Genomic DNA, 17,740 nt, shown 5'->3' on the forward strand with positions numbered 1-17,740 from the left:
AAGTTTGATACATACTTACCTGGCAGATATATACTTAGCTATAGACTCCGTCGTCCCCGACAGAAATTCAAATTTCGCGGCACACACTACAGGTAGGTCAGGTGATCCCGCCGCCTGCCGCTGGGTGGCAGGAATAGGAACTATTACCGTTTTAAGCCAGATTTTTCTCTTCCACCTGTCTCCTGAGGGGAGGTTGGGTGGGCCATACAATCGTATATATCTGCCAGGTAAGTATGTATGAAACTTTATTGTACAATAACAATATCATTTTCATACATTCAACTTCCCTGCCAGATATATACTTAGCTGATTGGCACCTTTGGCGGAGGGCAAGAGACAGCTAATTACTGACCTAATAGGTAAACAACATATGTTGTAGGTAATACAAGTTAATTAAATAATACCCTAGTTCCTACTGTTTAGGCGGAAGATTTCTTAGCTTGCGCTGAGAAGTCTGCTTCGCCTCAAAAGCTTCAGCGAGGGTGTGCCCTATGGCTGAGAACTCTTGAAAAGGACTGTCAATGGGGTCTTATCCACTTACTCAACAGAACCTAATGGCAATTGTCACTGGAGTCTTATTCACTTACATGACAATATACCTATGCCTCTTGGCATATAAAGGAGTAAAATACTGATCCCGATCACCCGATCCTAACCGTGGATTAGTAAATATGATTGAAAGGCGTTATCCCCAAACACCTTTCAAACAACCTAAAAACTCAACACCAATAATTTTAAAATCACAATATATAAAATATAAGGACAAAAATTAATATTAAGGATCAGTCTTCTCTCCTTTCCCAGCACTGTATCCGCTGATACATAGGGTCCTAGAGAAAAGCATTTCTCATATGTCACTCTCACATCTTTCAAGTAATGTGAGGCGAACACTGAGTTACATCTCCAATACGTGGCCGCTAAGATGTTCTTCATTGACATGTTCTTGTTGAACGACAATGATGTAGCGACTGCACGTACTTCGTGTGCTTTTACTCTTAAGGTCTTATATGCCTCACTATCACAGCTCATGTGGGCTTCCGTTATGATGTTCCTAATAAAAAATGCTAAGGCATTCTTTGACATAGCTCTTCTAGGGTCTTTAACTGCACACCATAAACTCTGATTGCAACCCTGCAACTGCTTCTTCTTCTGCAGGTAAAATTTCAAAGTTCTCACAGGACATAAAGTTCTTTCCATTTCATTCCCAACTAATTGAGAAAGGCCTTTTACTTCAAAAGTCCTAGGCCAAGGTCTCGAGGGGTTTTCATTTTTTGCTAGAAATGAAGGTTTAAAGGACAATACAGCCAATTCCTTCTTAAAACCCACTCTAGAGTCAAGCGCTTGCAGCTCTCTCACTCTTTTCGCAGTGGCGAGAGCTATTAAGAAAATGCATTTTCTAGTCAAGTCCCGGAAAGTAGCTTTATCGGGAGGTTCAAATCTCTCCGACATAAGGTATTTGAGAACCACATCCAGATTCCAACTAGGGGCGAGAGAAGTTCTTAATTTTTTAGTTTCAAATGATCTAATCAAATCATGCAGATCTTTGTTATTCTCTAGTTCAGGCCCCTATTCCTGAACACAGCTGATAACATGCTCTTATAACCTTTAATGGTTGCACACTGCCAGATGAGATTCTTCTCGTAAAAACAAACAAAAGAAAATCAGCAATTTCGGTCACAGAGGTATCGGAGGAGGACAGCTTCTTCGCCTTACACCATCTACGGAAAACTTCCCACTTCGATTGGTATATCCGCATGGTTGAGGACCTTCTTGCTCCAGCAATTGCTTTTGCCGCTTCGCGAGAAAAGCCTCTCGCTCTGACCAATCTTTCGATAGTCGAAAGGCAGTCAGAGCGAGAGCGTGGATATTTTTGTGATACCTCTCGAAGTGGGGTTGTCTGAGCAGATTTGTCCTTTCGGGAAGAGATCTGGGGAAGTCCACTATCCATTCCTGTACCTCTGTGAACCATTCTCTTGCAGGCCAATAAGGAGCGATCAATGTCATTCCCACCATTACCCTCCGAGGACACGAACTTTCTCATTACTTCCCCCAGCATCTTGAATGGGGAAACACATACGCGTCTATGCCCTCCCAATCCATGAGCATGGCAATCTATGGATAGGGCTCTGGGATCGTCCCCCAGCGAGCAAAAGTTCTCCATCCTCCTGGATAGGAATGTTGCAAAACAGGTCCACTTGCGGCTTCCCCCAAAGAGACCATAGTTGCTGGCAGACTTGTGAATGAGGGTCCACTCTGTTGGAAGGACCTGGTTTTTTCCTGCTCAGTCTGTCTGCTCTTATATTCTTCCCTCCTTGAACGAACCTCGTCAGGAGTCGAATCCCTCTTTCTTCTGTCCATATCAACAGATCCCTTGCTAGTTGGTAAAGGGAGAAAGTGTGTCCCCCCCCTTGTTTTCTTATATAAGCCAGAGCCGTGGTGTTGTCCGAGTTGACTTGGACCACCACGCCTCTGACTTCGTTCTCGAAAAACTGCAGTGCTAAGTGCACTGCTAAGAGTTCCTTTGCATTTATGTGCCAGGCCTTCTGTTCTTCTGCCCAACTGCCTGACACTTCCTTCGTCCCTAGTGTTGCTCCCCACCCCATGTCCGAAGCGTCTGAGAATAACACTAGGTGAGGGTTCTGAAGGGCCAAGGACACTCCTTCGTTTCTTCTCAGTGGTCCCTAACCACCATCGTAAGTGGTTTTGATACTCTCTCCTATAGGAAAGGTATCCAAAAGATCTCCTTTTCTTCTGTTCCAACTCCTTCTGAGATGGAACTGCAAGGGTCTCAAATTCAGTCTCCCTAGAGAGATGAACTGCTCCAGCGAGGAAAGAGTGCCCAGAAGACTGAGCCATTCCCTCGCTGAGCTTCGTTCTTTCTCTAGGAAGACCGAGATTTTCTCCAACCCTTTCGAGATTCTTTCCTGGGATGGATACACTCGAAAACCCCGAGAATCCATCCGAATCCCCAGATAAGACGATAGTCTGACTGGGGATTGTGTGAGACTTCTCGAGGTTTACGAGCAATCCGAGAGATCTGGTCAATTGAAGAGCTATCTCCAAGTCCTCCAAGCACTTTTGTCTTGTCTGCGCTCTTATAAGCCAATCGTCTAGGTAAAGAGATATCCTCACCCCCTTCAGATGTAGCCATCTTGCTACGTTTCTCATCAACGCTGTAAACACCTGAGGAGCCGTCGAGAGGCCGAAACACAAAGCTCTGAACTGATAAATCCTTCCCTGCACCATGAATCGAAGATATTTCTTCGACGAATGATGCAGGGGGACGTGAAAGTATGCATCTAGCAGGTCGAGGGAGACCATCCAATCTCCTGGACGGAGAGCAGAGAGAACCGAGTTGGATGTCTCCATGGAGAACTTTGTCTTCTCCACGAAGCGATTCAATGCACTCACGTCCAGGACAGGCCTCCACCCCCCCCCCGAGGCTTTCGGCACCAAAAATAGGCGATTGTAAAAACCTCGGGAGTGCGGATCCTGTACTACCTCGATGGCCTCCTTCTCCAACATTTGCTGCACCAGTCCAAGAAGGATCTCTCTCTTTACAGGGTCCTTGTATCTCGCTGACAGCTCCCTCGGAGTCGTCGTCAATGGAGGTCTGTTCTTGAAGGGGATGAGGTATCCTTTCCTCAGCACTTGCAGGGACCAAGAATCTGCTTTCATTGAAGCCCATGCTTCCGAGAATCCCAGAAGTCTGGCCCTACTGGTGATTGGAGGACTGGAATCTCATTTTGCGTTCTTCTTTGGAACTCTAATGGAAAGATCTTCCTCTTTCTCTCCTCCTCTCTTCCTTGGGGCTCGCTAAAAGCTCTACCTCGAAAGGGCTGTTGGGCAGGTGTTGGCTCCCTCTTCGAGACAGAAGCAGCTGGCCTAGGCTTCTTAGCAGAATGTACCAGCAAATCCTGTGTTGCCTTCTCAGTAAGCGTATGGGAAATGTCCTTTACCAACTGAGAAGGAAAACAGCTGTTTAGACAGAGGGGCGTATAAAAGAGAAGCCCTCTGTACTGGAGAGACTGCTTTGGTAAGAAAAGAACCAAAGACAGCCCTCTTCTTTAATACTCCTGTCCCGAACAAGGATGCCACTTCAGCCGATCCGTCCTGCACTGCCTTGTCCATGCATGCCAAAACACTATGCAAGACTTCTGGTTCCAAAAACTGAGGGTCTTGAGTCTTGTTGGCCAAAGCCCCAAGGGACCAATCTAGGAAGTTAAAAACTTCCAAGACATGGAATATTCCCTTGAGGAGATGGTCCATTTCAGACATTGTCCAGCTTGTTTGGCTGCTGGAAGTGCATGCCTCCTTGCCGAATCCACCAAGGTCGAGAAGTCCGCTTCAGCAGATGAGGGAAGAGAAAGTCCCATAGATTCCCCTGTGCTATACCAAATCCCTCTCTTCCCTGATAGCCTGGAAGGGGGACAGGTAAACACAGTCTTCCCCGCCTCCTCCTTGGTTTTAAGCCAATTCCCGACCGACTGCAAAGCCCTCTTCATTGAAATGGTCGGTTGCATCTTCAAGAAAGAGGAAGACTTCGCAGCCTTCGTACTCGAAAATAAAGACCGAGGAGAAGGAGGGGCAGCAGGACTCAGAGACTCTCCAAATTCTTTTAACAAGAGGGCTGCTAGTATCTTATAATCAGAAAGACCTGCCCCCTTGTTTTCTTCAGAGTCCGAAACATCCTCTAATTCCGGTTGAGTTTTATTCGGAGAAGTGTGCGCGACCGGGGGACTCCTCTCTTGGGAATGCACAGGGCTTGCAGCAACACCGGCTACAACCTGACAAGGGCTACGGTCGCTTGTGCGACATCTTGAGTCCCTGCCAGGAGAAGGCCGATGTTGTTCTTTTACCCTAAGGCCCTCCTGACAAGGACGACGGCCGCCTGTGCGACAACTTTCGTCCCTACCAGGAGAAGTCCTTAAATGTCGTTCCCTTTTTTCATGATCCATTCCTTCCCGACAGGGGCTACGATCACCTGTGCGACACCTAGAGGCCCTGTCAGGGGAAAATTGATCTTGAGAAAAATCCCAAAGAGGAGCCTCCAAGTCCGCTTCAAACTCCGATAACTCATCCAAATTGTATTCTGGGTTGTACAAATCCTTGCGCCTGCTTTCAGGCGCTCTAGACGCTTTAAGTCTTGTTTCAGCCGCTTCAGGCTTTGCAGGTGCCTTGCGCCTCCATTCGGACGCTTCAGGCTCTTCAGGCGCTTTGCGCCTCGTTTCAGGCGCCTCAGGCTCTTTAGGCGCTTTGCTTCTTCTTTCAGGTGCCTCAGGCTCCCTAGGCTCTTTGCTTTTCCTTTGAGGCGTTCTAGGCTCTCCAGGAGTTAAATATTTCCTTTTAGCCACTTCAGGCTTTTCAGGCGCGTTGCGCCTCATTCCTTTTACTTGAAGAGCTTTACGCCTCATTTCAGGCGCTCCAGACTCTTTTCGCCTCGCCAAAAGAGTTCCAGGATCTTCAGTTACTTTGCGCCTCCCTTCAGGCGCTTCAGGCTCTTTGCGCTTCCTTTCAGGAGTTCGTCCGATTTCGGGAGTTCCAATTTTACTCCTCGATACGGACATCTCATGTGCTTTCTTCCTAGTAGGAAGTTCCCTATACACATCTTGTCGCCTTGACGGCGTTTTGCGCTTGACAGTAGCCTGACGTCTGGCTGGCGCCAGGCTTCTGGCAGGCGCCTCGTCCGAGCTCTCAGATAGTTCTAAAGGACGGGATCTTTTGATAGGGAGAAATCTATCCTTCCTTCTAGGCTGATCAGATTTAAGAACTCCTACAAGGGAAGATATCTGTTTCTGCATATCCTCTAACATCTTCGTAGCTACGTCTCTCTTTCCAACCTCCGATGCAGGAGAAGAAGCTTCTGAATATACATTCTTCTTCCTCTTTTCCGGAGGATATTCTTCCGGAAATTCTTCAGGGCTTGAGTCGAATGAAGGAGACTTCCAAGTCCTCTTCGAAGGTCTCGACAATCTATCTGAACTCCATCCTTTTTTAGATGAGGAATCAGATGAAGAAAAACACTGTTTCAGGACGTCTTTCCAACGACTATCCTTGGCAGCCTGGGACGTAACTACAGGATCTGCCGAGGGGACGCCTGACCGGTGGGGATTCTCTGAAACCTCCCTGCGGCTTTCGACATTTCTTCTCCACAGGCCTTGGGAGCTTGAAAGAGGTCTAGGCCTGGGAGCGAGACAGAGCCGATCAGACGCACCCTCCACTTCACTGGGAACACTTTCACTGCACTTACCTTCCAGTTCTTTAATTTTTTGTTCCATATGTTTAAGCGAAGCTTTCAGACTCGCAATTTCCGATGTTGAGCTTGCCGAGTCCAATAATCGGGAAGGTAAAGCTGTATGGGAGGAAACAATAGGGTTATCAATAGGCAATAGTCCGCTAACTGGCTCGTTAGAGACCGACCTACTTACACTCTTGGAAGAGGCTTTTCTAGCCCTATCTCTCTCCAACTTTCTTAGGTAGGAATTAAGCAACTTCCATTCCTCCTCATTCAAATTCTTGCACTCATCACATGTATTCAATTGAGAGCATACATTCCCTCTACAATTTTTACAAGTGGTGTGAGGATCCACCGAAGCTTTCGGCAGTCTCACAAAACAATTCTCATTCACACACACTCTGAACGAAATCGACACGTCAGACATTATGAGAAATTCCAAAGCCAAATCCAAAAAACAGTCCACAATAGCGTATGCCAAACCAAAGATCCAATACGTCACCAAATAGCAGTCCAAAAGATCAACGGCGTAATGAAATTCGAAATTCAAGTCAGGAGGAACTAGCAACGATGTTACTAGTACCGCGACAGAGAAAAATCTGGCTTAAAACGGTAATAGTTCCTATTCCTGCCACCCAGCGGCAGGCAGCGGGATCACCTGACCTACTTGTAGTGTGTGCCGCGAAATTTGAATTTCTGTAGGGGACGACGGAGTCTATAGCTAAGTATATATCTGGCAGGGAAGTTGAATGTATGAAACAACGCCTTGATCTGTGAACTCCCAGCATCCCCCAAGGCGCGTGATTCAAAAGTTTTTGGCTGGTAGGCCTATAAGTATTTTTCCGCGAATTTTAAAAACTTTTTTGAGTCGACGTATAATACGTCCAATCGGCATACGGGAAACATTTTGACTCGACGTTTAATATGTCCAATCGGCGTAAGAGGGTTAATAAACCAAACCTATTTTGTTTATCATAATTTGATCATAAATGATGATCCCTTTGCTCATATATCGTAACTTGGGGCACTGCGTCAGGCAAGACGGGGCACTCCTTCCTACGCAACTCTCTCTCTCTCCTTCACTAACTCGGCTTATTACAGCAAATATTCTTCTTCTGTATGTTAGCTAGATGTTTTCCTAGTATTTTCCGTTTTGGCATGATGAAATTCTTGCCGAAACAAAGATAAGCAAACGTAAATGCAAGAGAATGTCAAGAGGTGAAATTCAAAGTTGTACTCTCTTTTTATAAAGACAATGTTAATAAATCATGATTATTATGAATTTCATATTCCTTTTTGGGTATTAATGAACCAAAACTATGTTATTTATCATAAATTAAGATCCCTTTGCTCAAAGATCATAGCCTTGGGGACAGTGTGACGTGTGCTTCAGGCAAGATGGGGGCGTTTACTTACTACGCAACCCTCCCTCTCTCTCTCTCTTCACTAACTACGCTAATATCGCATATATTATGATATTCTGTAATCATATTAGAGCGAATTTTCTTTGTCTTTATGTTAGTGAGATGTTTTCCTTGTCTTTTCCTCATTGGCATGATGAAATTCTTGCCGAAACATAGATAAACACATATAAAAGCAAGCAAATGTCAGAGAAGAAATTTGAACGTGTATACTACTTGAAGTATGTGTGCTCACTGAATCATGGGATACTCCCCGAGTCCCCTCTGCGACTCACAGAATCACTACAGATGCCATTTCTCACAATTTCTTTGACAATAATTATCAAAATTGACGATAATAGCAGAAATATTGCATTTTCTTGTACGGATGAATGTTTTAGGCTTATTGAGTTGTTTACTAATTACCCTGTAACTACGAAAGTAAGAGGAATTTTGACGAAATATTTCGTACGTATTCTCAATTGCCATATGAAGCTCCAGGAATTTTTTCATGACTTTGCATTTTCCCCTATACCCCCATATATAAGGGTTCCGGCCGGCCCCCTAACATACAGTAGTACCTCGAGATACGAAATTAATCCGTTCTGAGGCGCCCTTCGTATCATGAAGTTTTCGTATCTTGGACCACATTTTACATGTAAAATGGCTAATCCGTTCCAAGCCCTCCAAAAACACCCCAGTAAATTATATTTCCAGGCCTAAAACGCATGTTCTACGGTTACAATGCCGATCCGACGGAAGAAATATGACTCCAAAAAGGCAAAATACTGTACATACTTGAGTAATATTCAACTGCATGTAATGTTCAACCCCATTTTTACTGCATATATTAGGACTTTAGCATATGTCCCTTAGCAATAAGCCTAGCCTATGTTAGCAGTTGCTACTGTAGCCTAGTCTATGATTCGGACAACTAAACCTAAGAGCTAAAATCTTGGAATATGCCAATAAAATGTATAAATAATCATTATGTACTCATTTCAAATAATTATTAATTAATCATTAACTATAATACACAAACAAACAAACAAAAAAAAACATCCAATCGATTGTTTTCATTCAGCTCTTACCCGTCTTACGAGTACCGAACAAAGGCCAAGCAATCATTTTTCCTAGCACACAGTAAGCCATAAATTTTCATTAGTATCTCTCTTCAACTAATGAAACTACCAAACAGTATAATAACCATTCATCTATTCTTTATTCTATCTTTACCTAATGGAGATACCGAGTTACTGACAGCTATAATGAAACATATGTATACGTAACGTAATTATAAAACAGAAGAATTCTAAAAAATACGTATTTGTTGGCAGTCTGATTTATTTTATATTTTATGATATCTAATTCACAATTTTTTTATTAAATGTATTGCATGTACTCATTTCAAATAATTATTAAGTAACCATTAACTATAATAAACAAACAAAAAAAAAGCTTCCAAACTTCTGTTTACATCCAGCACTTACGAGTATCGAACGATCGCCAAGCAATCACTTTACACAGTAAGACATAAATTTTCATTATCTCTCTTCAACTACTGAAACTACCAAACAGTATAATAACCATTCATTTCTATTCTTTATTCTATCTTTACCTAATGTTTTTTTTTTTTTTTTTATTAAATGTATTGCATGAATAAGTTTTTCAATTTACAGCATCCTTTTACCAATAGAATACTTAAAGCACAAGGGGTAGATGCTGACCAATAGGAGAGCAGGTCCTTATGGGGTGACTAGCATCAGGAACCAATGGGAGAGCGGGAGGATGGTGGCAAGTTTACTCAGTTGGCGGCGCAGGAGTTTTAAAATTGTTCTCGGTGGTCCGGGCGAATCTCGGGACTTTACAGCAACAACCTTTCGTATCTTGAAAACTTTTCGTATGTAGAGCTGTAAAATTTTCGTATTTGCTTTCGTATCTCGAGTTTTTCGTATGTTGAGCCTTTCGTATGTCGAGGTACCACTGTACATCTTAAAAATTTCATGTATACAATTCACCTGCATGATATCAACCTCTTCTTCCTTCCAAGAAACTTTTGGCTTGGTAATTTCAGGTACTGTAAATTATGAGTTTGTGTTTAAAAACTAGAGAAGGTTGGTATAATGGCATATTTCACATTGAAAAACAGATAACTATGACAATAAAAAGCATAATAACAGATTCATGAATATTAATGAGCTATTTAATATCTGTCCATTGCGGCTCACTAACAACAATCAGTGATGGCTACATGTTAAAATCTACAGCAGCAGAAAGTGAATCCGTTTCTCCAATTTCCAGTTACATAATGACTTTATATACTGTGAAAGCACAATACTTACTAATTAGGAATGTACACTTGCTTAAGCTTAGATTCTGCTTCAACTGCTTTAACCCTCTTTTGCTGCACATATCTGTCTGTTGTTTTCCACATATAGTAGTACTCAATTATATTTTTTAGTGTCTTCCAGGGCAGCTGTAAACAAAAGCAAATACGAATATGTATTACTAGATACTTCCAATATTAACACAATGTAATGTTATTATTATTAATAGGTGTTAGTTTTTCCAGACAACATTATCTACACCTCAAGAATACACACAATATGAGAAGACGAGTGAAGAAAAAGTTAAGAGAACAGAATAGCCTATACATCAATGGTGTGGACTGTATCAACACCAGCAGTCTAGGGTAAACTTATGAAAAAAGAATATTGACTTGAGCGACCCTTTGATCTTTCTAGTAAGTAATGAAATATTTTAGTTAAATCCCACTAAGTTAGGGAGATTATGTACCTAAATTTACCCTTTCGGTGCTCACAAAATTATCTGGAATGCCTGATATTCAAATTTCAAGAAAGTATCAAATAAGACAAATTTATCAAATTACTTTGTATTTTACTAGCGCCAATTGGATACCGGTGAAAACCCAATAAAATTGTATATGCAAGGGACTAGTGGCAACAACACAGGATTCTCCTATTAAAAGTAGCTTGAGGTTAGTATACGGCGTCGGAACAAACTCATTTTCATAATCAGTCAGTGTGTGCTCTGCTTCAGACATACTTGGGGCAAACCTAAATTCTCCAAGAATTAAGAGCTTTTGTGACTACCTGCAGTTTCTGTCACTAATTATTTGGATTCTAACTTGAGACTGAGCATATATCATTAAGCCCTTTTCACTCCCTTATTGAAGATTTTCATTTTTGCTCTAATATTTTTACCTTAGTATTGAGTTTTCCTATTTCTCATCCATAAATTAAGGTTTAGCTGTGATTGTTTAAATTGACAGTAGCCAATATTAAGTTATTATTATCTAGGGTAATTTAATGTAATGATACAAATATAAAATTGGTTAACAACAGATAATACTTACAAAATCTTGTCTGATGTCATTGAAATCTTTGCCATATTTTTCCAAGGCTTCTTCAAAGAGATTAGCTTCTGATGCAGACCATTCCTCCATCTCATCTCGACAAAGTACAGGTCCTGATGCTGGGATTAGTGAGCATAATGCATCGCTGATTTTATAATTATGCTTGTGTAACGTATCCATGGCATGGAACTGCAAAAGATAAGATAACCCGTCACAATTTGAAAAATATGGCATCAGTAACGTACTGCTTCCATGCTAAACCAACACAAGTTTAAATTTGAACTGATTTCTAAGATACACTATCAGCATTGCTGCTTTCATTTCTTTCATATCTAAAAACATATGCGATTTATTTAAAAATTCCTCCACTAAATTCAGTATCTTTATAGTTTTTCCTGATTAAACTATTATTTTTGTACACGTGCATTTCTGCCAGTTTTCCAAGTCAAAACTGTACAAATACTAACTCTCATTTAGGGCAAAAAAGAACAATACTAAAACTGCTTGGTAAATTGGGTGTTTGTTTCTTTCAACTTTTACACAAGTGCACAGAATATTTCATCCACCAGACACAAAGTCAATATACAGTACATATTAAAATAAATAAAAAGGAAAGCTATACACATATATAATAAGTGAAAAAACTCAACATACCAAGGTAACATCTCTAGAAGCAGCTGCAGCACTCATGTGTAAAGATGGTTGTTTTACCGACGAGGAACAATCAAGTGCTCTTGCAAATGTTCCTACAGATCGACACATAACAAGAAATTGGTCTATTTGTCTATCCGTAAGACCATGCGAAGGAGTCCACACTAAACTTTCTAATTCTTCCATGTTTCTGCCATCACTTTCACCTAGTAACAAACGAGAAAAGTTAGTATCAAAAGATGTAATATATAATACCTACATATAATTCAACGAAAGTCTTTAATGTCACACTTCTATACAAAGCACTTTATAATGAAAAAAGTAAAAAGGAGAGAGTAAGAAAAATACAGAATTGTGAAGATAAATACATTTATAAATGTTGCATAAAGCTAAAATTTGTTTGCATCTTCCAGTACAAACCATTTAATTTCATATGACGCATCAGCAAAGAGTTCAGCCATTCACTATACCTATCTAGCTATTGATTGTGTATCCAACCAAAAAATGGAAAACCCCTTACATGTAGGATGCTATTCATTGTCTGTAGTATCCAAGGTAGATTAGATATGGGAGAAATAACAGGAGTTTATCTTTATAGAATCTAAAATCACTTAAAAATATGACCACACAGCATACAAATATCTCTTTTACTTACATTAGATCACAACTTAGGTGAGAGGCAACAACACAGTTCACAGCAGTCTTTTCTGACTGAAAATCAATAACATTAGCAACACATACCTGAAATCCTTATTGATCAATGGTATCTCTGGACTTAGATGAAGTAAAATATGTGATGCATGCAAGAGAATGTTATCATGAGAGGACTGGGTTATCTATCATAAGAGTAAAACACTCCCTATACACAATTTCCCCATAAAAGAAAAAATGAAGAGGAACAAAAAAACTAAAATACCCTATCATAAGATAAATATGCTGTGAATAACTTTTATGACATGAGTGAGAGGAATATTCCTAATAATAACTCAAGAATTTTCCAGTAAACTGAATGGCTTAACTCTCCTGACATGTATGGAGGCATTATAGCCAAGTAAAATAGGAGGCTTCTGTATTAAGACGAAAACATTCATACTTACCCTCTTTCAATAAATTTGTAATATCTGCTTGGTATCTTGACCCAACACGGATTTCTCCTTTGTCGGCGAGGAGGGTTTTTTGTTGGGGGTCATACACTAAGGAGTAAAAAAAACTGTCCTGCAAATAAAAAATAAATTCATCAACTCCCAAATCAACTTAAATAAGAAGTTCAAGAGAATTTATTTTCTGTACATTTTTTCAATCAGTAAACCAAAAGCAAAAAATCTTTATAACCCAGTAAGTTTAAAAGCTTCAAGATACTGTTTTTAATATTTTCCTTTCATACATTTGTCAGTGTTACATTAAAAAGGCAAGGATAAAAACATCAAAACTGCCAATTCTGAACCCATCTTACAACAGTACCAACATGCTTGAGAATGACAACCTTTGGAGAACAAAGTTACTATAATATACTAAGCTATTACCTAAACAATAAAACCGTAGCAACTGCAAAATGAATTACTGTAAATGTTTGTGATTTGAAATTATCACATAAAATGTTAAATCTTCTTGGCTCATTCCTCTATTAACCCTTAATTGACGGATTGATCCTCAGGAGTAGTAATAACAGGTTTGGTGTGGTGGATGGTTTTATCCTTTAGATAAACAATATTATGCACCTTCGATTTGGAAAGAATCTGGCGGAAGAGAGGTGACAATACTTCTACAGCCCATAAATTATCTAATGGCAACTCTTATACTAGCTAAAACCACGAATTGGTTGTCTCAGGACTTCGGTTCTGCTTGTAACTTCAAGGAGAAATGTATTACATCTGTCTCACATGACGTCTTTTTGTAAATTTGCTCGTAAATTTACCAGAGGTTCCTATTGGTATTTGTTCTTGTCTTTTACGATAGTAGGTCAGTTGTAAATGTAATTTTACAAAAAAAGTGCAAAAGAAATATTAGAAAAATATGTAAAAGTACAAAAGCTACTGAATCTTCATTCTCGGTAAATTTACGTAAATATTTTTCAACAAATATGCTAAGAATCTAAGAATTTTTTACTGATTTTATTTCTTATCTGTTTTGATATTGTGTGAGCAGTAATTATAATTTTACAAAATAAAATTATTTACTAGAAAAATCATATATACGTTAGTAAAATTCATGATTATTTTGTAAAATAGCCCCCCCAAAGGATTGTAAATTGCCATTTTCAACTTCTCTAGTACATTTGCATATCTTCCTCTTTCCATTGCCGTGTTTTTTTCGTAAACTGGCCAACCTCAAAGTTTACCCTGGCTGAGGAGCTGCATATCGATATACTATTTACCCATCCAGTAAGGTTTGTTTGTATGGTGTTTTTACATTGCTTGGAACCAGTGGTTATTCAGCAACGGGACCAACGGCTTTACGTGACTTCCGAACCAAGTCGAGAGTGAACTTCTATCACCAGAAGTACACATCTCTCACTCCTCAATGGAATGGCCGGGAATCGAACCCGCGACCACCGAGGTGGTAAGCAAACACCATATCAACCACGCCACGGAGGCACTTCCATCCAGTAAGGGTTAAACATTTGTAACTGTACCTTGCTGAATTCTAACATCAAATCCTCAAGATAACCCTCCTGACAGTCTCAAACTAACTTCCCATCCCATGTCTGTGATAATATGAACATGGTCACCGAAAAAAACTTACATCTTTATTAAGGTAGGCAAGTAGTAACTCAGTTTCATTTAGTAAAGTTACTGTACATTTGCCCCTGATATGGGTGGCAGGAAGAGTCTCAATTTGACGGGATAAAAAAAGCTCACGATGCCGCAGCTGATGTCGGTCTCCTGAGGTCAAGACTTCACCTGCTGGGGTAGTCACCACTGGTGAACTCCCTAAGTCTCCAGATTCACTCTCACTTTCATCTTCATCTAAGGCACCTGCAAGAAATGTAAATTCATAATTAGAACCAGTATATATGTATATATGGTCTACCAACTTCTATGAGCATACATACGTATTCCCTAACATCATAAAGCTATAATGACAATAAATGTTATCCATATTTACCTTGATTCCCTGTTAATGCCCTCATTTCATTATGCTCAAACCACCAAATAAAGTTTTCGATTCTTTTTTTCTCCCTAACAACACCTTATTATCAAGATGAATTTATCATAATTTTATGTAAATAGTCCACTAAACAAGGACTCAAGTAGTACTGACAGAGAGAGAGAGAGAGAGAGAGAGAGAGAGAGAGAGAGAGAGAGAGAGAGAGAGAGAGAGAGAGAGAGAGGTGAAAATTTACTAAGAACCCCCCTCAAAAACGCCTTCAACACTGTGTCATGGTGTAATAAAAACACATCGAGGATGAACAACGGTTATAGTAGGGGCTATGCACAATTTCCACAATGATTAATTTATAAATGTGTGTTACAGGATATCAATAAAATGCGAATAAGATGCAACAAATGCATTTTAACTAACTGCATCACCCAAATTTACAGCACAATAATCATTCTTCAATGCATTTCCATAACAAATTGGTATCTTTACCTACTGGTATTATGGAAGTACATACTGATATTATCTTTACCTAGAATGGCAATATACTACTAATCTATCGAGTTACTATTTATTACAGCATCAACTTTCTTTTATTAAATTTTTGTTATCAACTACCTTTTTCTTTTTTCCTTTTTTACCGTAAAACTAAAATATTTATGAAAAAAGACAAGTTTTGTGACTGGTTAATGTACACTAAGAAACTCGTCGTATTCCTTCAACTTTTCCGCTAAGTATACTTCACATTACTTTTTTTTACTATATAAAAAATATATCGTAATCGGGGAAAACATAATTCAACATTCAATGTACTCAATGAACCATGGATACTCTCCAAATTTGCTTGTGGATACAGGCACACGGAGATAGGAACAGACGCAGCTAGCGTCCGAGCTTACATCGTGTGCTCGGTTGATAAGGAGAGGCCAAGAATGGAGGATTTCTAACTCTAGGCCTACAAAACGAATCGATGGTCGCCAGAGTAAAACTGCGCACCGTACTTTCTCAAGTAGTGGCCAAACCCTATTTCGCCTTAAGATAGGTGACGAAAAAAGGCGAAACCGGGTTTTATGATCTATGCCGCTTACCTTAATTTTGGGTCAAACGATCAAGGAAGCCTCAAGCCAATGATGAAATGGGTAAAAACAATTAACTTGTGTTTAACATCTTAATGATTGTGATACTCACAAAATAACTCACAATAATAGTAGAAACTCGAAATAACGCTACAAAAACAGCAAATGACACATACACTTACAAACACGATCTCATGCGCATGCGCACAAATGCCCACGCTCACAAGACCTGAGCATCATTAACGTGTTTAAATAAGTCTTTTTTTTCACACAACTTGTCAATAATATACATATAATAAACATTACAGGTGTGTTAATTATCTAGCATAAGAAAGTCTGATAAATCATCCATATTGGAAATATAAAGGATAAATTTCTCTTTAAAATCAGTTATTGCTAAAGACATATGTAGGTATGCGAAAGTTCCTATAAATAAGTTCCGATAAAGAACGGCAACAACTGAAAACATGAGCTCATATAATTAATAATAAATAAACCCATTAATGACGTGGGCTTTGATTCCCGTCTACCAAGCCTGTCGTAAAAAAGTCTTATATGCGTGACAACAACGAAATGCGTATTTACTTTGACAACTCGCGCTCGATATAATCATAATAATGGACGCAAAGCCTTTCTACTTTACCTCTGAGCATAAAGTACAAATAGAAGAAGGAATAAATTTACTCTTTGTCCATTAAATCATCATTTTCGTTCTGACGCAGCAGAAAGAACGATACATAGCCCTAAGGCCACGAAGCTGCATTGGTTCGGATACGTTCGTTGTACCTTAAGTTCGATTTTCGCCAGAGATGGCATTGCATGAAGCAATATCAGGCATGAATCAGAAATTATGCTGGCATGGAAACCTAACTCTCCGGAACTGGGCGGCTGAAAAAAAAAAAGGAGGGGCTAAAGAAATTGGGAAAGGGTGTGATGGGTCTAGCAATCGGCGGCTAAGATCGATACACAAGACGGTTAACGTGTCGCCGCGACCTGAGCATTGCCGCCCCACAACTCCCTCCCCCACCCACAAACACACACACACATCCTCCACCACCCTCCCCAAACCCCTTATCTAGAACGAAGCTACCCTTTAGTCTAAAACACATCCCAAGCCATCCTCCTCCTCCTCACCCAGCACAGCCGACCGGAGTCTGACCACTTCCACCCAAACCTCACAACGACGATCAACATCTGACCAAAAACTCTCTCCACCTTATTACATTTTCTCTCTCTCTCTCTCTCTCTCTCTCTCTCTCTCTCTCTGTGTGTGTGTGTGTGTGTGTGTGTGTGTGTGTCGGGATTGCCCTAATTCATTATGTAACACCCAACTGCACGATATTACGTAACCATCATCACTAAACTGTTATCATTCAGCTGTCGATGCGTAAATTGGAATTGTTACGGAGTATGGATGAAGAGTAAACACAAATGCATGCCATTCCTAACTTCAACTTTCCTACATTAATTTGTAACTAACCAAGCGAGTGAGGGTTAACGAGTATAAGAGTACTATTTGCTTTTTATTATTCTCACAACAGTGAGTGCACGAACTCTCACTGAGCACAACAAAGGGCCGAGAAATTGCATAACGCGATCGTCATCATTACGCAAACGAGTGCCATACAGAATAACAGACTTTCCAATCGAATTCAAGTTAATGTCTCATGAACTGTGACATCCTGCAAATAAAGGCACTTTTTGGGAACGAGTAGCACGCACTAACCTCACACGGCGCAGGAACTAACAATGGTAAGACGATGCACCTGAAAACGTGTGGCTTTATTTTACCTTAGTCCACCATCATGTGCCACACATTACAACTGATACTAACCTCTGAAGATGCCAGCTCACTGGCGAGCAATTCACATATGAGAGAGAGAGAGAGAGAGAGAGAGAGAGA

General features: G+C 40.2%; 1 protein-coding gene across 5 annotated transcripts in view; it reads right to left on the bottom strand.

Moving 5' to 3' along the window:
- The window catches only part of LOC135215449 (metastasis-associated protein MTA1-like), a 234,983-nt gene that overhangs the window by 150,079 nt on the left and 67,164 nt on the right, over positions 1–17,740 (bottom strand). For all 5 annotated transcript variants that reach the window (XM_064250125.1, XM_064250124.1, XM_064250123.1 and 2 more), the window contains exons 3-7: positions 14,405–14,637; positions 12,760–12,877; positions 11,666–11,868; positions 11,012–11,200; positions 9,978–10,111 (exon numbers count right to left, since the gene is read on the bottom strand). In XM_064250125.1, coding sequence (XP_064106195.1) covers positions 9,978–10,111; positions 11,012–11,200; positions 11,666–11,868; positions 12,760–12,877; positions 14,405–14,637 — 877 coding nt within the window. The remainder of the gene's footprint in view (positions 1–9,977; positions 10,112–11,011; positions 11,201–11,665; positions 11,869–12,759; positions 12,878–14,404; positions 14,638–17,740) is intronic.

Source organism: Macrobrachium nipponense, chromosome 5, assembly GCF_015104395.2.
Source record: "Macrobrachium nipponense isolate FS-2020 chromosome 5, ASM1510439v2, whole genome shotgun sequence".
NCBI lineage: Eukaryota > Metazoa > Arthropoda > Malacostraca > Decapoda > Palaemonidae > Macrobrachium > Macrobrachium nipponense.